Source organism: Protopterus annectens, chromosome 2.part0 (assembly GCF_019279795.1).
Source record: "Protopterus annectens isolate FY-2018-M chromosome 2.part0, PAN1.0, whole genome shotgun sequence".
NCBI classification, from domain to species: Eukaryota; Metazoa; Chordata; order Ceratodontiformes; family Protopteridae; genus Protopterus; species Protopterus annectens.
The window spans coordinates 112,715,556-112,739,699 of NC_056728.1; the positions used below are offsets into that span (position 1 = coordinate 112,715,556).

General features: G+C 36.9%; 1 protein-coding gene across 3 annotated transcripts in view; it reads left to right on the plus strand.

Moving 5' to 3' along the window:
• Window positions 1-24,144, plus strand: part of LOC122792986 (diacylglycerol kinase beta-like) — a 4,078,579-nt gene that overhangs the window by 1,882,052 nt on the left and 2,172,383 nt on the right. For all 3 annotated transcript variants that reach the window (XM_044060599.1, XM_044060600.1, XM_044060601.1), the window contains one exon: window positions 18,147-18,196. In XM_044060599.1, the coding sequence (XP_043916534.1) occupies window positions 18,147-18,196 (50 nt within the window). The remainder of the gene's footprint in view (window positions 1-18,146; window positions 18,197-24,144) is intronic.

Consider the following 24,144-nt stretch of genomic DNA (forward strand, 5'->3'; position numbering starts at 1 on the left):
GTGTGTGTGTGTGTGTGTGTGTGTGTGTGTGTGTGTGTGTGTGTGTATATATTTATTTATTTATTTATTTTTATTTTATTTTACATTTGTTAACCGGGAGAGTCCGACTGGATACATGTCCATTTTCAGCGGAGGCCAGGGAGAAAACTAAAAGTACATAACAGACATATGAACATTGTTAATGCAAAAAAGGAAGATAGTTGAGTTCTAAATACAATATAAAAGATACATCACATCTTGGGAAAAAAAAAAACAACAGCAGCATATAAAAAAAAATAGGTCAGTTACAAAGGCGAGGTGCCTTGTTAAAAAGCGGTTAAGGATAGTGAGGTAAGAGAAGGGTAAATGATAGTGGTTAATCAGGTTTGGAACAGGGACATTGCCAGAGAGTATTGAGATGGGGTTTAAGCTTTTTGAATTGTAGGAGTGAGGGTTCTGAGGTGAGCATGGTGGGTAGGGAGTTCCACATTTTACCTACAAAGTTTGAGAATAGAGAATCCCCAGCATTATAGCTTTGGTAGTTTGAGCTAAGATCTTATTGGAGGAGCGTAAAGATTGCAGGTCAATATAGGGGTGAATGATGTTTTTCAGAGCTGGTGTTTTCTCTGGGTGATACAGTATCTGGTGAGCTGTTTTGAGTTGGTTGAAATGGAGTTGGCTGAAAAACTCTAACCACCCTAGTTGCTTCAAGTTAGTGCAGTGGTGTGTTCTAAAGGTGGAATTTGTGGCAAATCTAGCTATGTGATTGTAACAAGAAGCAAGTTTGTTAAGGGTTGTCTTGTTTAGGTTTGTAAAGAGGGGGGAGGCATAGAAAAGAGTTGATAGTAGGTGTGTGCTGGCAATTGTAATTTTAGCGTGAGGAGTGAGAAAGTGTTTTACTTTATAGAGAGAGCCAAGCTTTTTATTGACGGTTTTGATGGTAAGATTGAAATGGGTGTCAAATTTAAGGGAGTTATCAATGGTAACACCTAATAGCTTTGTGTGAGCTTCTGGTGATATAGTGATTCCATTGCAGGATGTAATAGAGAAGGTGGCCGGCAGAGTCTTGTTAGTCGGTGAGAAAGTAAGTAGTTTTGTTTTGTTGGGGTTGAGAAGTAGTTGTCGACTTGAGAACCATTTTCTATTAGGTTGAAGGTGTCTTGGGTTGAAGCAGTGAGGTCTGCCAGGTTGGAGGCAGTGCTGATGATAGTCGAATCATCTGCATATTGAATGCATGTGGCATGGGGGTGATTGTGGGCAGGTCATTAACAAAGATGGTGAAGAGAAGAGGGCCAAGAATAGATCCTTGGGGAACTCCAAGTGTAACAGGTAGGCATGTAGATAATTTGTCCTGCCATAGAACAGCCTGTTGCCTATTGGACAGGTAGGATTGGAACCATTTCAGCGTGGAATTGCTGAGTGATAGTTTTTAATGTATGGAGGAGTTGAATGTGGTTCACCATATCAAAGGCCTTGGAGAGGTCTAAGAAAAGAGCAGATGATAGTTTATTATTGTTTCTGAAGTTATTGATGGTATTAGAAAGGATAGTAGGGCTGATGTGGTACTGTGATTTGGCCTGAAGCCATGTTGGGAGTTAGCTAGAATTTTATTTTTGGTGAGGTGTTCCATCAGTTGTTTGTGGACACACTTTTCCATAATTTTGGCCAGGGTGAGAGTATAGCTATAGGTCTGTAGTTGGTTAGCTCTAGTGAGCTACCACCTTTATGGAGAGGAATAATGTGGGACATTTTCCATATGGAGGGATGAAGGCTTCTGACAAGATACGGTTTATGATTATGGAGAAGGATAGGAAATGGCCTCAGCTGCTTTTTGCAGAAACTCAGCTGGGAGAAGGTCAGCTGCTAGCTTAGTGGGTTTTAGTTTTTAAGAAGAGATGTTATAAAGGATATGGGTACTGGATGAAGGTAAATAGATGATCTGATGTAGTTGTAGTATTCTGCTGGCATGGGTAGTGGAGTGGGCTGGTTGTTTGTTTGAATTGTGTGGCCAGGGATTGTATACTTTCTATGAAGAAACTATTGAATGTGTTAACAATGTTTACAGGGCACTGTTGTTTGCAAGTTGTTGGAGTGGGGGTGGTTGCCTGGCCTGGGTGCAGGAGCTTGTTTAAGCCTGCCCAGAATTTTTGGATTGGATTATTAAGGTGTTTGTGTTGGAGGTGGAGGAAGAAGTTTTTTTATCATTTAAGATCATTCTTTAGTTTCATTTCTAAGTTGCGGAAGGTTTGGTGGGAGTGTGGGTCTTAGAGGCACGCCATGTGACCCACATCTTGTTTCTAGATAGGATTTTGGATTTTGTTTCCTTAGAGAGCCATGGTGTGGTTTTGGTTTAGTTCTAATGGACCGTATTGGAGCATGGGAATCTAGAATCTTGAGGAAGGTGGTGTTGAAGTAGATAACTGCCTCTTCAAGAGGAAGAGACTTGAGTATTGTCCAGTTGTGGGCTTTAAGTTCAGTTTGAAAAATGGAGGCGTTGAATTTATTATTGTTCCTGATTTTTTTATGGTTGTAAGAGGGGGTGATTTTCTTGAATTTGATAACATAGGTGAGTAAGTGATCACTCATGTCCTCTGGGTGAGTACCTGCTGAGTACTGGTCAGGATCTTTATTAGTAAGGATCCAGTCCAGGATGCTGTCTTTGTTTTGGGATTTACCTAGTCTGGTAGGAGTGGATATGAGCTGAGAAAAGCCATGTAGATTTATGCTGCTAGATGGGGAGCTAGATGAGAAGGAATTCCAATCGATGTTGAAGTCACCTAACACTATGGATTCCTGGGGTGAGTTTGAGTTAACCAGTGGAGAAAGTCCTCTAAGGTTTTGTTATTATTGTTGCCTGGGGGGATGTAAATACATGCTATATTTATGCTTTTATGTTTGTTTGGTTGAAGTTTTACAAGTAGAATTTCGGCATTGTTTGTTAGGAGGGGTTGTGGAGAGGCAAGGAGATTTGTAATGTATTTTTGTAGAGTATGGCTACACCACCTTTATGAGTTATTCGGTCTGCTCTTAGTATATCATACCCTGGTGGGATTATCTGTGTGTCTTTAGGTACTTGGTTTAAGCCAGGTTTCTGTGAGACATAGTAGGTCTGGGGAACATATATATATATGTGTGTGTGTGTGTGTGTGTGTGTGTGTGTGTGTGTGTGTGTGTGTGTGTGTGTGTGTGTATGTGATGCCCCTGCACTGGTCCAGTAATCAAGGAGCCTCAATCCTCACCACTAGCACCAGTGAGGGATGTACAAACTGGGAGGGTGACAAGTACACACAGTAAAGTACAATTTCCCTTATGAGCATACAGAGATTACAGTCAGTCTGGGACTGGTTTCTCTCTCTTTCTCCAGATCCCCAGTAAGAATCCCCACTGACACAGCTATAGACTTAAGATCTCAGCCGAGTGGTCAAGGCAAAACCTCCAGCACCATCTCTATCCAACCATTGCTTTGTGTCCCTGCCCAAGTAGCTGACACACACACACACACACACACACACACACACACACACACACACACACACACACACACACACACACACACAAACACACAGACACTTTGAGATTTGATTTATATACAAATTCACAAACACTCCTGGGGAAGGCTGGCACTGGTTTACTAGCTATGCCCCCTTCTGCCCAGACTAAAAGGTAGTTATCATTGCCACCAACCAACTCTTATCAGCTACTCTAAGGCCCTTACAAAGGGTGCCCAATCTTACAGTGGAATGTTACTATTATCCAAATAGTAAGTGTGACCAAGACTTTCAAGGCTATTGGAGTGGCCTATACAGTGTCACCAAGTAAATATGAAAGGACACTAAGAGCTTAAATATCTCTAAACAAACCAGCCACAATTAAAATGTTTAAATATATGTAATATCAAATAGTAAAAGAACAAGACAATATTCAGGCACTACAGTAACTACAGAGTTCAGAATCACAGGAATTATTTTAAAACAACTTTGCAGGACAGTCTCAAATAAACACAGAAAACATCTAAACTAATCTTTACTGTATTCCTATATATATTTAAGAGAGATTACTGTACCCTGGTTACTTACTATTAGCAAGGCAAGTACTGATGAGAGGATGTTTCCAGGTCCAAAGACAATTACAAAATGCATGTCTCCAAGAGAGTTCTTAAATTGTTATCAAACATTACTGCTGGGTCAGCTTTGGATGACATCACTCTTTGTCACCTGTCTTCAGTTCGCAGGCTAACAGAAACCAGCATTGTTGTGTCAGAAATACTTATCTCTCAGAAGTACAGCTGCTAAGAAGTAACAGAGCAATAAAAACACTTTACATTTGAAACCTATTAATTATTTCTGTTTCAAGACAATAGGAAAACCTCTGGCTGTAGACATTGTGTCTGCTTGCTGCCCTGAAGCTAACTTTTTTATAGTGCATCTTGAAGCACTTAATTTCAACTTATTTTCTTAAAGTTTTGCAAATTAACTCTGTATGTTCCATCATCTTCTATTAAAACATATATTTGCACAGGTATATAGTTTATATACATTTAATTTCTTTTCCAGTAGGGTACACTGTGGCTACATTCCTGAACTCAGTACATAACTTACAGTTCAACACACACTTCTGCACCAGTAATTTGATATACACATAACATATCGTTATCTTACATTTGTAAGACAAGCATAGGAATCATTAATATTCACAAATGGCATATGATGATTTATAAAATTCCAGCTAGCTGGGCTGGCAGCATCACAATACACACACACACACACACACACACACACACACACACACATACACACATATATATATATATATATATATATATATATATAAATATGTAGATAGATATATCTATAGATATAGATATATCTATCGATAGATATATAGATCAATATAAAACAATTCACATCCTCTACTAATTAATTAATTAGATAGGTGAACTCCAAAATTGCTCTATAGTGGGGAAAGGGCACATTTATTAAATCCCACTGTTCTGCAGTCACATATAACATACTTCCCTTTGTATTCCTATGTAGCCTATGTCCTGATATTTGATATTTACAAATCAGTGTATAGCCATTCAATGTTTTGACATTTCAATAAAGTAACATGGACTCATGTATACATAGAGAGCATAAAAGATACATATATCTATCCATACATATATATATATATATATATATATATATAAATGTACATATAAATATATATAAAGATAGATATAGATATACTTCATGAAACAGCCCGTGGTGCATGACCTAACACACAGGTGCATGGAATCTGGTAAATACCCAGCAACAACAAAAACCAGCACTCTGAACTCAAAAATGTTCTTTTCAAACAGGTTATTATATCCAAATAGAAAAATGGAAAAGCAGTCTGGCTAAGAATAAAAGGATGTGACTGTTAATGAAGTGTAAAATGAAGATGATTTGGTTGTCAGTTTGTCTTCAGCTATGTCCTCTAATGATGAAATTGAGGTACTCAGTAAAGGTCTGGGTTTTGTTCCTTCTTTTTTGTCTCTCAATATTTCACCTTTATGGATGTTAAAATATGTTGTCATAATTTAAATCTAAATATTATTATAGCCAAAGGCAGGGTATGGACAGTATCTCTGACACCACATTTAAGTTTAAAAACAATCTGTATTTCAGCCATCATATCATCCAGCACTTAAAATGTTTGAGCAACATGTGATTGGAGAACTTCATTTAAGTCAAAATATGATTTTTAAACATTACAGTACTTTGGATAAAAAGCAAAAAATGTCTTTAGATAATTTGGTTAGTAATGAGAATGCAGTTGTAAAAACTGTAAAGGTGGTGCAATTATTCAATTTGATTGTATTATGACAAGGAGGTAAAAAGACAGTTTAATGATGCTGTTCCTTATTACAAGGTACCGATTGATCCTGGGTTGGATTTTAAATCCTTTGTTGATAGATTTTTGATTCAGGCAAAAAATAGGGGTATCATGTCTGATACATTATTGCAACATATTATTGTGGATGACCCCAAACCACAATGGCTTTATATTTTACCTAAGATACACAAATCTAGTACGAATTCACAAGGGAGACCTATTATCTCAGGACATGGCTCCCTTACTGAACCAATGTCAGTTTATTTAGAGAGTCAACTAAAACAATTATTGTATTTTGTGAGAGCTCAGATCAAAGACACCACTGAATTTTTTAAACTTATGAATGACTTACAAATACCGAATAGCTCATACTTGTATATATTAGATGTTCAATATTGGCACATTTTCTCTGGGTTGTATTCTGAGCAACATGTTGATTTTTTGTTAAAATTATTAGGTTTAGTTCTTGAACACAAAGTGTTTTGTTACAAGAAGGACTGCTGTTTGCATGTTGAAGATACCACAGTGGTTGCAACGTTCGCTCTCATTTATGTAGATCTATGTACGGGCTACCTGAAATTAAATCTAATCTACAATAAGAATAACCCTTTTAAAAATATTTAAATACGTGGCATCACTTTCTGGAAGACTGCTGGTACATTTGGTCTGGCCTTTTGGATATATGTAAGGATTTTGTTAATTATTTAAAATCTAATGCCTTTGGTTTGTTTCTTATGGGTAAGACTGATTTGTTGAATATAGACTTTATTGATGTGATTTGACTAAGCTTATTGATGGCACTATTGCCACAAACTTATAATGGATGCCATTTATTAAGAGTTAAATACTAGAGGCTACAAGTTGTCATCCTTGTCATATTATTAGAAATATACCAACAGCTCAGTTTTTGAGACTAAGGCAAATTTGAAGCTCAACAAATGAGTTTGAATCTGAACCCATGAAAATGGAGACCAGATTTGTAAATAGAGGGTATAGTCAGGTAGATGTAAGATATGTACAAGCAAAAATACAAAGCAAAGATGATTTACTGATACAAAGCAAACTTAATTTACTTAATTCTACCACTTTATTTTTTATATATAACCAGTCAGTTATAGTCAGTCAGTTCATATATATGATACCCTATTATGCAACCTATTGACATCATTTCCGTGAGATTTCCTGTGAGAAGATACAAAAATAATACATAAAAAGTGTACAAAATGCATGTATATAATATATATAATATCGTCGCATAAGATAAAAAAACAACATACAAAAATAAAAAATAAATAAAATTAAATAATATAAATAATAAAAAAAAATAAAACAAATTATAAAACTAACTACTGAATATTCAGCATAATCCTAAGCACAGTTCATTAACTAAGACCTGGTGGAAAAAGAAAAAAAGACATTCCCTTTCTCTATTTTTTCTTTTCTTTTTTATATTAGCCATCCTGTTCTGAAATCTTTGAAATCAAAAATTCCAATTTTAAGAATCAAATCAATAAATGTGAATTTTATGAATTTGTGAATGATTGAGTGTTTGTTTGTACAAAGCGTTGGTCATACCTACATTCTATGTTCCTCTCCATCGTGTGATCTAATCTCTCTTAAAACTGACGGATGTAGAAATGTTTGACTTTTGACTTGTGCTGTGCGCCATATAAAATACTCACACACATTCCACACAAAAAAAAACACTATCAAATAAATTATTTGTATTTTTTGCTATAAATTTCTTTAGTAGTGTTTCAGAAAGTTTTACAAGAAGACACCCATACATGGATAACACCCCACTAATTTCCCCAGAAAGAGTAGTTTGCACATGTCGATTTGATTCATTCTCTGATATCCTTTGAGAATGAATAGACCCTTGGCTTTTTCCTTTCTATCTTAAAAAGACATATGTCCCCTAACCAATCATCAAGTCGTATGTTACTTTTTAAGCACATTCCAATGTTTATTAATGATGTTAGTGAACTGATAAGTATTCATTCCAAATGTTGTGACCAGCCTGATAGTATCCTGAAGATATGCCCATATTTTGGATTCTAATAAATTATGGGATGAATTATTGCAATCTGCTGAAAGGATTGTTAAACTGATTAAATTTTCACCTATACCTAGATTAATATCTGTCTCATGGTAGTATACATTGTAGTAATTGTGTCTATTGCAAAGATATTTCTAACACTAAATCCTTTATGTCTATTAATATGGCTAAGGTATTTGATATTAGACATTTAAATATGTGCAGAATAGAATGGGTTATGTACATGGCTGTGTGCCAGTGCAGAGCTTTCTATGTTGGCTAGACTTTCAGACCTCTTAAGCAAAGGAGAGCAGTTCACTTGAGTGATATTATTTGTAAAGGCGCCTTATATAAGCACCAACTTGAACATATTTCTGCACATTTTATTTTTGTTGGCATTGATGTGGTATTAGGTGAAGGGTTATCTAATCTATCCAAACATAAAATCTTGGACCACAAAGAAAGATTGTGGATTATTAACCTAGGTGGTATATATAAACTGGGACTTAATGAAAACTGGTAAAATGTATTTAACTAAATGAATAAATTCATTTTGTTGGAGGTAATTTCAATGCATTATATCTAATTCATGTACCTATATTGGGTGATTCAAATCATTTATTTGTTAGTCAGTAATTTGATATTCTTACTTTGATGAAAGTGTACCTTAGATAGTTGTCCAAGTGGACTAAGCATTTTTTAATTTCTATCAATTTTATTTAATATGTGGTTTGGAAATGTTTATATGGCAGTGTTATATACATACATACAAATATATTTTTATGGATAAAAAAACTTTTATGTATGTATATATGTGAAGCTTATAATAGTTACTGTTGCTTTAAAAACTATCAAGTTATAAACTTGCGAGTTATGTGTATATTACACTGGTGATGCCAGTGAGCGAAACTGGTCTGTGATCATTTTATTCTCAGACAGACTGCTTTTACATTTTTCCATTTGGATATAATAAACTGCTTGAAAAGGACATTTTGGAGTCAGAGTCAGAGTGCTGGTTTTTGCTGTTGCTGTATATATATATATATATATATATATATATATATATATATATATATATATATATACTCACACACACACACACACACACACACACACACACACACACACACACACACACACACACGTATAGATGCACACACATATACAGCCTTCGACACTATTCCCCACTCAGGCATAATAAATAAACTCGCCCAGCTATGCACCAACCTGTATGTTGCCAGATGGGTTGCTAACTGGCTCACTGATAGAACCCTCTCAGTCAAAATAGGGGAAGCCACCTCTAGTAGTAGACCTGTAACAAGCAGTGTACCCAAAGGAGTGATCTTGGGACCTCTACTGTTTGGGATATATTTTTCTAAGGTGCAACCCAAAACCAGTGGTCTGTGGCTATCCAAGTTTGCAGATGACTGCAAACTGAGTGCTGTCTTAAATTCCTCTAGTGATGTGAACATCTTCCAATAGGGCGTAACCCAAACTAATGACTGATGCCAGAAGCATGACCTCAAACTGAATGCCAAGAAATGCATTATTATCCCCTTTGGGGAAAATGGTATCCCCCACTAATTATCACATTAATAACAATATACTAAGCATGCAATCAGCCATGAGGGACTTGGGCAGCCAGGTTGATAGCAACCTGACTTTTGACCACCATATTGCCTCCATTGCATGGAAAGCCTTCTACATGGCCCACCTCATAAATAAGGGTATTTCATCCAGGAACAAGGAGGTCATAACATTCCTGTATTCCTCCCTTATCAGACCCATTATCAAGTACAATGCCCCTTTCAGCATGTACCTTGCCAAGCACATGCAGCAGTTGGAGAGATCACAGAGGTTCCTGAGCAGGAAAATCCAAGGTCTCAAACACCTATCCTATACAGATAGGCTAAAAGCCCTGTCCCTCTACTCAGTCTCATACAGGCTGCTCAAAGATGACCTGTGTCTGGCATACAAGGCCATCTCAGACCCAACCTTGATGGAATTGCTGCACATCCATAAGTCAACCTCCACTCATGCAAGCCACACGCAAGGCCTTAACCTGGTCTGTGACATTAATAGAACTTCTTGGCAAGATAGATGTGTGTCCCAAAGAGTCCCCCATCTGTGGAATAGACTCCTTCTTCATGTCAAGCAGAGTACCTCTCTAGCTCTCTTTAAGAGTAACCTGAATGACTGGATGAGAAACAGAAAAGATGCCCCTGGGATCCCACCTGTGTCCCTGATGGACAGGGGAAACAGGTGCTGACTTTGAGGGAACATGGGACAAACTCTTAGCTAGGCTTATCATCCTAGTAACCTATGAACCTAAAGATATGTATATATATATATATATATATATATATATATATATATATATATATATATATATATATATATATAGGGTTCTATGTTACTTGATCAAAATTTCACAATCTTGAGCAAGAAACGTAGAAACTCACTTAAGCGAAAGTGCACTATATCAAAAGTGCACTTTCACAAAAGCCGATTCAAAACAAACTACTTTAATCATTATTTTGCAAGGTGTGCCCCACACTCCCCCCTATTTAAATATACTAACTCTGAGATTGCACTACAGTGGGGAAAAGGATATACTTCCTTATCCCCGCTGTAATGTGCTTCGGTAAATCGGCTTATGCGAAAGTGCACTTTCGCTTAAGTGGGTTTGATCTTCTGTTTATATATATATATATATATATACTTATATATATATATAGCTATAACTACAGATACATATCAATAGATAGATATAGATCACACACAAAAATAACATGCACAAATAGGGAGACGTACTTTAAACTACATGCCATCAGATTTAATTATGTTGGAGCCTACCTCTCAACAGAATCAGAAACAAAATATTAGTACTATTAGCTTGAGATCTTGAGAGAATAAGAGATTGTGAGTTAATAGACATTTCCTGAAGAAAAAGATGTCTATAACTCGGAATTATTGTCATTATTTATTAACTGTAATTCACCTTTCCTCCAAAAGTCACCAGTTTTAGAAGGGATTTAGAAGAACAGAACTGAAATCTGAGTGAAAATCAGGGACACTTGAGAGCTATGCTGGAAAGTATTTTAGTGAACTATACTTAACAAAATCTTACTACAATTTAGTGAACTTGTGTAGCAGATGGGTAAGGATGTTTACGTCTACCTGAATTGCTGAGTAATCTTGGAGTTAGTACATTTTAAATAGTGTGTGTGTGTGTGTGGGGTGGATTGCAGAAAATATAGTATTCAGCAACATCATAAAAAGTAATGTCAATTGCAGCCCAAAAGTTCATTGAATTTGTCCCATGTTTAATGGGTCCATTGTATAATAACACTGTTTTCCATTTTGCTATGCAAGTGTCGTCTTGAAGCAAATATAATTTCCTCATTTGTGTATCCTGAAAGTAGCTCTTTAAGTCAAGTAAAGCTAACTGTGTTGCACTGTTGTCAGTTATTCTAGTTCACATGTGCTTCACAAAAGATTCCCTCCGGTTGACGAAGGATGGGACAAAAGAGAGTGAAGGGGACATGGGATCATCTATTTTGGGTGTGTGGCATGCTATCAAATTTTAAAACTCATCTGCCAGTCCAATTAAGAGAAATTAAGAAGAAAGAAATTATTTTAAAAAAGAGCTTATACTCCTCAGCTGGCCTGAAAAACAGATTCTGATTCACGTTAAAGTGTTAATGGCTTTGCTGATGAATAACAGCAAAAAGAGCTATGACTTGGAACTCACCCAGAAGAAAAGCAAGTACTTGAAGAATAAATGGGTCAAATGAATTGTACACTATTAGTCAAGTTAAGATATGCTATTTAATATAGAGCTAGCTAATCCAAAAAGAATTAGTAAAAAAATAAAATCTTATGTAATATGCAGGGGATTGGTTACAAAGTCAGCAAGACTAATCATCTGTGTATATAGAGGTACATAGTTGTTACTGTTATATGTAATGTTTTAGAGAATATTGTTATCAATTAATTTAGTATATATAGCAAAAAATCTCATGTAATGGATATTGAGTTTTAAGCTGTTATTAAGCAAAATCTTCAACAATTGTATTATAACCATCAGATGTAGACCAAGGCAATGTGTATACTAGATTTTGAGAAAGACAGACATAAGATATGTTGTAGATGTGGGGGATGACTGGTTTCTGATTGATGAGGTCTGTGCATTATTTGTTATTGTATTTTGGTAAAAACATTAAATATATCTGCAAAAAAAAAAAATCAGAGTGTTTTTCTCCCTTGCACAAACGTGCATATGTCAGTGTGGAAACCAGGGCATTTGTGGATAGCATAAAACAGTACAATAAGGGGATTTTCTGATTTTTCTATTATTATGTGATCATGGAGTACATTTAATGTTTTTGAGGTATGGGGGTGTCGGGAGGCAATGTTTTATGTGTTTTGTTGGGTGCAGTGGTTTGGATAAGTTGTGATGTTTATTTTTATTTTTTACTGAATCTTGATGCAACATGACATTGATGTATTTGTGTGTGTGTGTGTGTGTGTGTGTGTGTGTGTGTGTGTGTGTGTGTGTGTGTGTGTGTGTGTGTGTGTGTGTGTGTGTGTGTGTGTATGTATCTAAGTTACAAAGATTCAGTCAGTTGAATTAAACATTGGTTGAATGTAAAAGAATAAGTTCTGATTGACGAAACACATGCTGAGTTGCAAAGCTCCAAAACTTCAAGTGCAGGATATTTCATACCAAATTGATTAAGAATGTGTCATTGTTATGAATTCTCAAAGTTAATATATGTGTAGAATCTCTGGTGTGAAGAATAGAGACCCCATAGGGAGGAGTTGGAGGGGGCTTGCAAACTTGCAGAAACACTGAATCATTTCTGTTTATTTAGCAAAAGCAGCAATATCCTTTATAGCAGCTGTTTCTTATGAGCCAAGTTTTCTGTTAGTTTGACTTTTGACTGAAGCTCTGAGAAGGAGAAAAATGCTCATCTCTTTTTTAACTTAATAAACTGTGGTTTAAATGAGCAATGCAGTCTTGAATCCTGTTTTCTTATTTTTAACAAGAATGCAAAGTGATCTTTTACATAGATCTTACACAAGAAGTTGTGACAACTAAAAAATAAAAGTCATCCATTGGTAGGCAAACAAAGGAGAACAAGCAATTAAAAGTATACCTGGCTTTATTGCAGTGCTTTCATCCAAAAGGACATCTTCAGAATAAAACCACGCTTAAAAATGTCAGTTTATATACAAAATTCAAACAATAACACTCTTCATTAACCAATTAATTCAAATTAGAAAGCCAACATTTGTTGAAAGAAACAACCACATTTACAAAAATACATTTAATACGTATATAGTATCATTAAGTCCAGAATATTTATTAGATTGCATTCTTAGTTAATAAAAAACACTAAAAAAATAAAAACCATCCACTGGTATGCAAACAAAGGAGAACAGATGAGTAAAAACACAACTGGTTGTGACATCTGTCTATTTTAGTAATTTAAGTGTCAATATCAAGAGTAATTGTTACTGTAGAAGTAGTTTTCTCTTTTCGGTGGTTTGTTCTTTCTTAAGTAAAGTGTGCAGTAACCTTAAAGCTGGAAAACTCCATTTGCTTTGTATAATGTTACATTTTCTCTCTCTCTTTCTCTCTCTATAGACAGGTAGATAGCTATATATTGGCATAGTGATGGGGGAGGGGGTTCTGGCAGGGCTCTACACGGAATTATGTATACCAGAAGGAAGACAAAATGCAATCAGGAAGTGTTCCTCAGTAGGAAAAAAGCTGAAGTCCTTTCCAGGAGAAACAACATGGAATTATCCCTGCCTTTGAGGAAATGCAAGGCGAAGGCAGTTCAGGATGTCTGTGCCTGTGTGGAAGCACAGTGGGAAGGCATTTTAATTCATCCCCGTGTGGAAGTGTACAGAGAGCTACTCTATGCTTTATGTCCCTGTAGTTAGTATTTCACTAGCTTGCATATGAATGTACTTCCAGCATGTAGTCTTACTAAAAAAAATATAAGAATTTGTTTTACTGTGTCAGTTGGAGTTATGCCAAACATGTAGAGCATATTTGTTTGTTACAGACAGAATGTTGTCAGGGACAAAATCTGCCAAAATATTTCATGACTGTGATTCCTATGTAAGCAATATTTTTTTCTTTTGCAGCAAAAATTCTATTAAATAATTATAATTTCAGACTGGAAAGCTGGTTCCACATTTTACATTTTATGGTTATTCATTGTATGAATGTTTGAGAGGAAGTAAACCTGGGGAAGAGTTGCAATATTCATTGCTTGTGGGCTATCTCTTAAGGTACTTCTATTTAATCATCATCTTCTTTCGATGTTCCTGTTAGGGGTCGCCACAGCGGATCATCTGTTTCCATTTCTTCCTGTCCTCTGCATCGTTTTCTGTCACACCAACCACCTGCATGTCCTCTCCCACCACATCCATAAACCTTATCTTAGGCCTTCCTCTTTTCCTGTTACCTGGTAGCTTCATCTTTAGCATATTTTCCCAATATACTCAGCATCCCTCCTCAGCACATGTCCATACCAATGTAATCTTGCTTCTCTGGCTTTGTCTCTAAACCTTCCAACCTGGGCTGACCCTCTAATATACTTATTCCTAATCCTGTCCACCCTTGTCACACCCAGTGCAAATCTTAACATCTTTAACTCTGCCACATCCAGCTCTGACTCCTGCCTTTTTGTCAATGCCACTGTCTCCAACCCATATAACATAGCAGGTCTAACTACCCTGTTGTAGACCTTCCCTTTCACTCTTACTGGTACTCATCTGTCACAATTCACTCCTGACACTCTTCTCCACCCACTCCATCCTGCCTGTACTCTCTTCTTCACCTCTCTTCCACACTCACCATTACTCTGAACTATTGATCTCAGGTATTTAAACTCATCCACCTTCGCCACCTCTACTCCTTGCATCCTCACCATTCCTCTATCCTCCCTCTCATTCACACACATATATTCTGTCTAAGTCCTGCTGACCTTCATTATTCTTCTCTCTAGAGCATATCTCCATCTCTCTAGGGTCTCCTCCACCTGTTCCCTACTCTCACTACAGATCACAATGTCATCTGCAAACATCATAGTCCACGGGGACTCCTGCCTGATCTTGTCTGTCAACCTGTCCATCACCATTGCAAATAAGAAAGGGCTCAGATCTGATCCTTCATGTAATCTCATCTCCACCTTAAATGCATCCGTCACTCCCACCGCAGACCTCACCACTGTCATACTACCCTCGAACATATCCTGTACCACTCTTACATACTTCTCTGACACTCACAACTTCCTCATACAATACCACACCTCCTCTCTAGGCACCCTGTCATATGCTTTCTCTAACTCTACAAAAACACAATGCAACTCCTTCTGACCTTCTCTGTACTTCTCCATCAACACTCTCAGAGCAAACATTGCATCTGTAGTCCTCTTTCCCGGCATGAAACCATACTGCTGATCACTAATCATCACGTCCCTTCTTAACCTAGCTTCCACTACTCTCTCCCATAACTTCATGCTGTGACTGATCAATTTAATCCCTCTGTAGTTACTACAGCTCTGCACATCACCCTTATTCTTAAACATCAGTACCAAAACAGTTTTTCTCCATTCCTCAGACATCCTCTCACTTTCCAAGATTTCGATTTCATTAAGGTACTTCTATTTAATCATAGATAAGAAAGTCTGTTCTTAGAATTGTTGCAGGTAATCATATACATGTATTGGGTTGTTATAAAAGGCTATCCCTGACAACTGTAGACCAATATTCGCATATAGAAAAACAAAATAAGTTCACTAAGTGTAACAATGTGATTGTATTGAGTGTTTTTAACTTTTCCAAAATAAACTGGAAAAAAGGAGCAGTTTGTGCTACCATGGCTGAATAATTTCTTGATTTCTGTATGTTTCATAACGTAATACAAATAGTTGATTTCCACAGATAATTAATGTTAAGCAGTTGTCCTCTCTTGTCAGTTCAGATTGTACTGCCTTTGAATTTGTAGTAAAGACACACAAACACATGGAGTTCCAGTCAACGATCATAGTTGACAAGACACTAATTTTTGACTTAGAAATGATTGCATGTATTATATCTATTGACTTATCATAAGAAAACTTACAAGGGGTTTTCTACTAGTTGGAATATCTTTGGTAGTGTAAGTAATGGACATCTTAATAAGTGTAGAAAACTTATTTCTAGGAGGCATGAGAGGTATATATCCCCCAAGTGCAATGTAACACACACAAAAATACTGTGGAAGAAAACAAAAGTTTAGTATTTGGAAAAGGTTTAAGACTGTAACTGCTAAAAGGGACTATAGCTTCACTAATAGAAGATTGAAGGTATCTCTAAGAACTGCTAAATGTAAATATGAAAATCACTTATTTTCATCAGTGTCTATAAGAAAATGTATTCATATGTTAATCAGTCCGAGTTAGAACATTTGGTATAATTGAATATGATGGTTAGAAATTATATGCAGGAGATAGATTAGACAATTTGTTTAACAAATACTTCCTGGCAGGTGACATTATAGGTGTAAGGATATATGACTCGAAGGTAACAGCATGCAATGAATGCCAATGTCCTACTTTTAGTCTGGGCATTGTGAGAACTTCCCTGGGTCGTATTAGGCAGTATTGGCCCTGATAACCTAACGGGCTCCTTTTGGGTTGTTTGTAATAAATAGATAGCTGCAGCTATTACATCCTTTTCAATAAAATGTTGTTATATGTAAATATTCCATCCAACTAGAAACTTGTGCATTTTATACCCATTCAAAAAGAAACCCCTGTGGATAAAATTAACTATAGACCTATTAATCTGACATCAATAGCTGGAAAGATCTTTGAAAAGTGTCTTTTAACAGTTCTCAGTTGTGAAATTCAGTGTTGTTTAATGAGTACTTCACAACATGGTTTTGCTAAGAACTTCTCAACTTTTACTAATTTGTTTAATTTTCATGGGCCTCTCTCTATAGTATTAGATCTGAATTTACCAGCTGTTGTTGTTACCCATCTGGCTTTATCCAATACATTTGATAGTATTCCATGCACCATTATCATAGAGCTGATTAATAAACATTCAATAAACCCATGCATTATTTACTGGGGGTGCAAACTGGGTGAATGAGAGATTTCAAAGAGTAAAAATACAGAATTATACATCAGAGTGGACACAGGTGAGCAAGAATATCCCACAAGGTTTGGTTTTGGGATTATTATTGTTTAATATTGTTTTCTCATTATTACCAACATTTACAAAGGTCTGGATTGGCAAAATATGCTGATGACATAAAAATGAAATGTGTAGTTACTACATCAAATGACATTGATACATTAAATCAGTACATGAGCCAGGTTGTTTTGTAGTTTAAAAATGGGCTGAAAGTTAATATGGAGAAAAGTGAATCCTATATTTTGGTAAAAAATCAATGTAAACACTAACAGAATTATGACTCATTTATTTACAAACATTGATGGAGTATAAGGACCTAGGCCTCATTGTTAGTAATAATTTAAGATTTAGATCTCATGTCCAAAACAATAAATGTTAAATGGATCAAAATGGTGGGTTTATTTTTCAGGACTTTTGATATAAAGAATACAAAATTTCTTAAAAAAATGTTCATAATTTATGTATGTCCAGTCATATAATATGTGTTATTTTGTTTATATAGCAAAGGAGATTTTCTATCACTCAAAGGAATGCAGCTTAAGTTTACACAGAGAATTCAAGCTATTAGTGGTAACTCATGCAGTTCTAGGTTAGAGAGTTTTGGACTTTATTAGTTATAATTATTTGTGGGGCAAATTATGCTTGGCATATAAAGCTCTAATGAATGAAGAGCTTCACTTAATGTTAAATATTGAATTGCTGGACTCATAGAAATACTAGAAGAGTTAGTTATAAATATAAAGAATATAAATGTTAAACAGTTTTGAGAAGTAGGCATTTATCACAATCAATGGTGCTTATGTGGAACAGATTATCTTGTTAATCCATCAATCTAATTCACTACAACTTTAAAAAAAAATGTAGACTTATGGGTGGGTTCCAAAGTATTTCCCACAGCTATGGAATTAGTTTTTTTAATTGGTCTTTGGTCTTAACATAGTCTTACATGAACTATTGAACAATTAATACATGTTTCTATAACATCAGATGTCATAATAATACAGAAAATATCATTAGCTTTGTTTTATTTGCTTGTAATGAAGTGGTTTATTTATTTCTTTTTCAGTTATGTTTCGACTGTATGACACTGATGGAAATGGAGTCCTGGACAGCTCAGTAAGTGCCTGAATCTTTTATCTAAGGGATCTTCATATCCTTCCTAGACTGACATACATGCATCTCTTTATATTTATATATGTGTATGCATGTGTATGTACACTCCTATATGTATATCTATATCTACATCATTAAGTGTATATATGGGGGGGTGACAAAACATGACTTTCTTCAATCAGATTAAGACTGTTTTACCCTTTTATGGGAACCAAAATATGTTTTACACCAGGATAGATGCTATGTGAGAAATTCAAATTAAGTTTGCACTTTCTGAAGCATTCATGTTTTTAAACTGCCTTATTCAAAATGTCATTTCATTTTATGTGTACCTATAATGGTGCAGCTTTCAGATTTTATAGCCATTTAAACAAATGTATAAAAAAACGAAGTGTATCCTTGGTTTGAACTTGCTGTGCAGATACAGTCCAGGTGTACTGGAAAGGCAGTGATTATCACTTCAGTATCACTTCAGTAATATGTCCGAGATGACTCTTTGGGAAGGGAGGGGCATATCAAGTTTCATCCTGAGATCTCCCCTCTCCATACATCTCAACTCTCCAGATTTTAGCATCATATTTTTGGTCTATTCCTCATAAAATTTGTGGTTTTCTGGCAAATCACTGGGATGATCTGAGGACTGAATTCACCAAATAATGGTATACATTTGATTGAAGTTTCAGACTTCAAATCCTTCAGAAAATGTATGTTAACACAAACCATGTTACTCTAGCAACTTTCTAAGTTTATGAGTGATATTTAAATTCAAATCTGCCCATGTTTTTGGGCCATTGCCCCCCCCCCCCAGTTTGTCAGGCTTTGTCCAGATTTCTTGCACTAATGGGTTGAGAGGTATGCCCCTTTTGGACTTTGCTGCAAGAATATATTGATAAATCAATACCACCACCTACAACACATCTCTTTCTTTTCAAGTCATATAATATTGCAGTATCTCTACACACCTTCAGTTGCTTTAGCAACACTTCCTCTTCCTTTCCTACTGCTACCCCCCCTCCACTTCTATCATATCACCTTACTTTTGGTAGTATAGCTTAAGCAAGCTTCTGTGAAAAATAGGATACAGAGGAACAAAATCCAAATTAATCTGAGCTTGGAATAAGGCACTACATTGAAGTTCTTGGTGATTCTGAAAGAACTGTCTAGATTGGAATATACAAGTGAGGAAAGGGCATGCACATTGCAATACTTTATGGACTATATGTGACAGAAATTTGACTGCAGTTGTCATAGTAAGACTTGACAGACTATTATCTGCAGAAGCAGTATATGCTGTCAGTCATTGAGATAATATGAGAAATGAAAGTTAGGCACTTACCATAACATCATGTGTTCATGAGTCATGTCTGTTTCAACAGTGGGATTCGTATACTGCATATAGTGGTCACTCACCAGCTTTAAGGCTCTCCCAAGTTTAAAAACTCCTTTCTTTAGTTCCCATAATGCACCACTCTCCTCCCCTCCCTCTTCACATCAAGTGTGCCATTTTTATCAGCACAGCTAAAAATATTTGTATATCTTTATGGCTCTTAACAGCATTCCTCTTGAACCCCCAGCATATAACTCTCAACTGTCCAGATTTTGCCTTATATTTTGGTGTGCGCCTTATCAAATTTGTTTTCTGGCAATTCACTGAGGATTTAAGTCACTAAATAATGAAATACATTTTAGTTTCAAACTTCACATTCTTCAGAAAATATATGCTGACACAACAACTTTTATTATACCAACTTTCTAAGTTTAAAAGAGTAACATTTAAAATTTGTTCTTATTTTTGTCCAGATTTCTTGCATCTAGAAGTTGAGAGGTATGCCTCAGTGCAGCAAATTTTCTATAAGTAGGGAGATAATGGGGCAGGTGTGCTAAAGCAAACTGACATGCATCCTGATTATCTGATGTTATGGTAGGGCATAACTTTCTTATCTCATCCAGTCCATTCACTTCATCAACAGATCAGAGTCTCCAAGCTGCTCCTCTTTCTTGGCACCATGACAGAATAACTTGAAGAAGGTTAGCTCTGAAGGTTGACCTAGACCTAGAGATCATATTCTGCTTATAGAGTCTTATGAAGGCATGCAGGAAAGCCCATGCTGCAGCTGCACAAGTAAGAGCTCTAGAAGAATTTCTAAAACAAAAATGGGGAGGTATCAGTATCCCTAGCAGAATGAGCATTTGGTGCATTTGTTAGGTTGTTGTTGTAGTTATCATAGCAGAAGGTGAGCAATCTAAAAGCCTACTGGATAAAGTAACTTTGGACACTTTCTGATCTACTTTGCCTGTACCAAGGAAGAAAGGATACAAAAAGATGACCAACATTCTAATTTCTCTAAAGCTATCCAGTTGTCTTTGGTCTCCTGCTTCTCTGCTAGTACAATATCTCAACCAGTACTAGAACCATGGAGCTAAATGTTCTCCAACAGATAAATAAAACATGGTGAAGGGAAAGGTCTATAACCCACTGCTTACCTAAATTCTGGAATGAGCTCCCCCCTGCATATTAACAGCATGACACACTATTTTTTTTTAAATATGAACAAGCTGACTGCATGGGTCTCCACAAATTTACTCCAGAATTGACTGATATGGCCCTCTTGGACAAAATCTATGGCCTGAGAGAGCATAATGGCAAGGCAAGAAAGGTCATAAGACTCAATTGCCTTGGAATATCTATGAATCTTTAAGTTAAAAGTTTAGTTGTCAGCTGAAAATCTAGGCATTGTAGCAGATACTTCCCTCTTTTAGAAGACTAAGAATAAAATGGTTGGTTAGTAGAGTGGTTAAGTTCATTTCCTTGGTTTGTTTGAGCATGAAAGCAGGTAAAGTGCATAAACACATATAAGCCTTATGAAATATACTATACAATGAGTTAGAAGAAAGGGTTGATGTTTTGGAATCGCAAATGTAAGGAGAGCCTTCCAAAGTAACTAATTCATATTGTCTGCTAGTTTAAAGGATGGCAGACAGCATTATTTGTTTATCATGAATTTCAGACCTACAGGGGAACATATTCTTTAAGAATTTGTCTTAGAAAGAATGTTCCTTTCAAGAAGACCTTCCAAACTTTTAAGACAATAGTGAAGAGTAACAAAAGCATCTATTAAAAGTTAGAAATGGCTGCAAAATGTGTTTTGGTACTGAAATAGTTGCAATCTTGGTCAGAGCTGTCTGCCAATTACTGATGCACCAAAAGAATTAGAATAAGGAAGAGACTAAGACCTTGGTTTGTAGCCCATAGTGATTTTTTTTTCATTATCGGTACATTTTTTCTGGAAGAGGGCTTTTGAGAAACTGAGGGGATCTGGACCAGCCTAGGAAAGTAAGCAAGGTCCCTGGTCATCCGTGCAATTAAAGAAGCCGTGCAGTTAGTCTGAGTACTGGGAGTCCAAGAGATGATTGCTGGAAGGATGTGTTAAGAGACCTTTCTGGAAACTGGGCAGAAGGGGTGTCACAAAAAGTTGAAGTTACAGCAGAGAAAACCATACTTCTCTGGGTCAACGGGAAAGAAGAATGATTCATGTTTGCCCTGCCTGGCTTTCTGCAGAAAGGTTACTATAACAGAAAATTGCAGAAAGCATAGAGAAGACCAGAGGTTACTGATGGAACATGCCATCCCAGGAAGTCCATCCAGTAGGGAAATGAGAGAAAGCTAGTTGCTGCATTTATAATTTGTCACAGATACAGAGAGGTTGCAACACGGCTTTCCCCAGCAAAGGAAGTCTGCCACAAAATGACTAAGGGACCAGTAGTCAGGCATCAGTAAGCATCAGCAGAGCTTGAATGTGACAGATTTAGCTTGACCAGAAATACGCATCGCCTATTCCCAAAACCTCCTTGTCTCCTGAGAGAAGGGATAGGAGTGTTTTTTTTTCCTAACTTGATTAACTAAACATTCAGTTGCTGTCAATGTAGATGGCAGTCCTGCCCTGAAAAAGTAGGTCCTGTAGATATTGCAACATAAGGAGGATGACTTTTCTCTCTGGCTCATTGATGTACAGAGAGGATTCTTACTTTCTCAAAGTCCTTTGGACTGTCTTCCGTTAACAGTGCCCCCACCATGCCACAAGAAAGAAGCATTCGTGATGACTGTCACACTCTGAGTGACTAGGAAAGGGACTATCAACCTAGATTATGCAGAAGTATCCACCACAGCAAATGTTACCTGCAAACCCACGGAGGGGACATTGGGTCCCATTCTGGGACCGGCTAATCATTAACACACATTGAACAACTCTGACATAATATTTGGGAAATTGTAGCAGGAACATCACTGCTGTCATGAGACTCAGTACCTTGATTCATGAAATAGTTAGCACTGTTGAGGAATTTTGAAGATGGTGAAGGCTGGACTAAATCTTCAAGATTATGCCTGTGTTAAGACTGACAGTGCACGTCTTTCTGTCTAGATAACAACATTTGGAAATTCATGCTTGAGTTGGGTGAATCTGTGACTTTGCAGTATTCACTGATGTTCAGTATGACCAGAACAACTGAAGTGAGTATTCCATTACTTCTAACAGCAACTCCTTATCAAGGCTTCCAGCAGTAATTCCCCTAAAAAGTGAACATTTTTGCCCACTTCAGCCAGAGATGGTGAAATGGCCACCATATATTTGGTAAAACCCTTAAATTTGTGTTGAGACCAAATAGAAGGGGTCTGAACTCATGATGATTGGCCCACATCCATAAGCACAGAAAATTCTTGGTAACCTTGGCTGTATAAAAACACAGATAGGCATCTTGAAGGTCTAAATGCCAGTAACTAGAGAAACTTCAGCTTTTCTTGTACATTAAGCTAACACTCAACAGTTTCTGTTATAGGTTCATAGCTTCATAGATAGGTACTAGGCTATCTTCCCAAAGTCATTTCTAAGCCTAGCCGGAATTGTGTTGGCTTTTGCCACCCCCTTAGATTAGTTCCCTGTGCCTCTGTCCAGCAGAGCCATTGAAGTGACCCCTGCAGTAAACTTTCTATTTTCCACCCACTCGTCAATGTTTCTCTTGAAGAGTGTTAACGAGGAGCCCTGCCTAATGTAGATTGGAATCTTTTTCCACAGCATGGGAAGTCTCTGGGACAGGAATATATACCTCCAGTACATCCTATTTATTGTTGTGGTGAGATTTAGAGCGTGTGGCTTGAGGGGATATGGTTTTCTTTAGGTGGAGCATGTCCATCAATTCTAAGTTGGAAATGGCCTTGTATGTCAGGCATAGATCACCTCTGAGTAGGCGGTATGCAACCGAGTACGGCTGGACTTTCTTCAGTCGAGCTGCATAGGGCATCTGTTTGAGGCCAGTGATCCTCTTGGTGAGGTACTTCTGTGGTCTTTCCAGCTGTTGCAGGTGTCTTGTAAGGTACATCCCAAATGGGGTATTGTACTCTATGATGGGTCTGATGAGTGATGTGTAGAGGGGCACAATTACCTCTTTTGATCTGGATGCAAACCCTTTTGTGATTAGGTGGGCCACATAGAAGGATTTGCTAACCACATTGTCAAAGTGATTATCAAAGGAGAGATTACTATCTACTTGGGTCCCCAGATCCCTTATTACATCTTCCATACTTAGGGGGCTACCACCTATGTGGCAGTTTGTGGGTACTTTGTTTTTTCCAAAGGGGATGACTGCACTTTTTGGCATTTAGCTTGAGGCCATGGTTTTGACACCAGGTATCTGTCTCAGTGAGACTCTTTTGGAGGATGTCTGTGTCAGCTGGAGAGTCAGTTATAGCCCCTAGTTTGCAGCCATCTGTGAACTTGGTCAGCCATAGTCCTCCTGTGCTTGCCTGTACCTCTGAGAAGTATATGCTGAACAGGAGGGGTCCTAGGACTGAGCCCTGGGGAATGCCACTTGTAACCGGTTTAGAGTCAGACCTAGCTCCCGCAACTCTTACCATGTAAGTTCTGTCCATGAGCCAGTTGGCAACACATCTCATG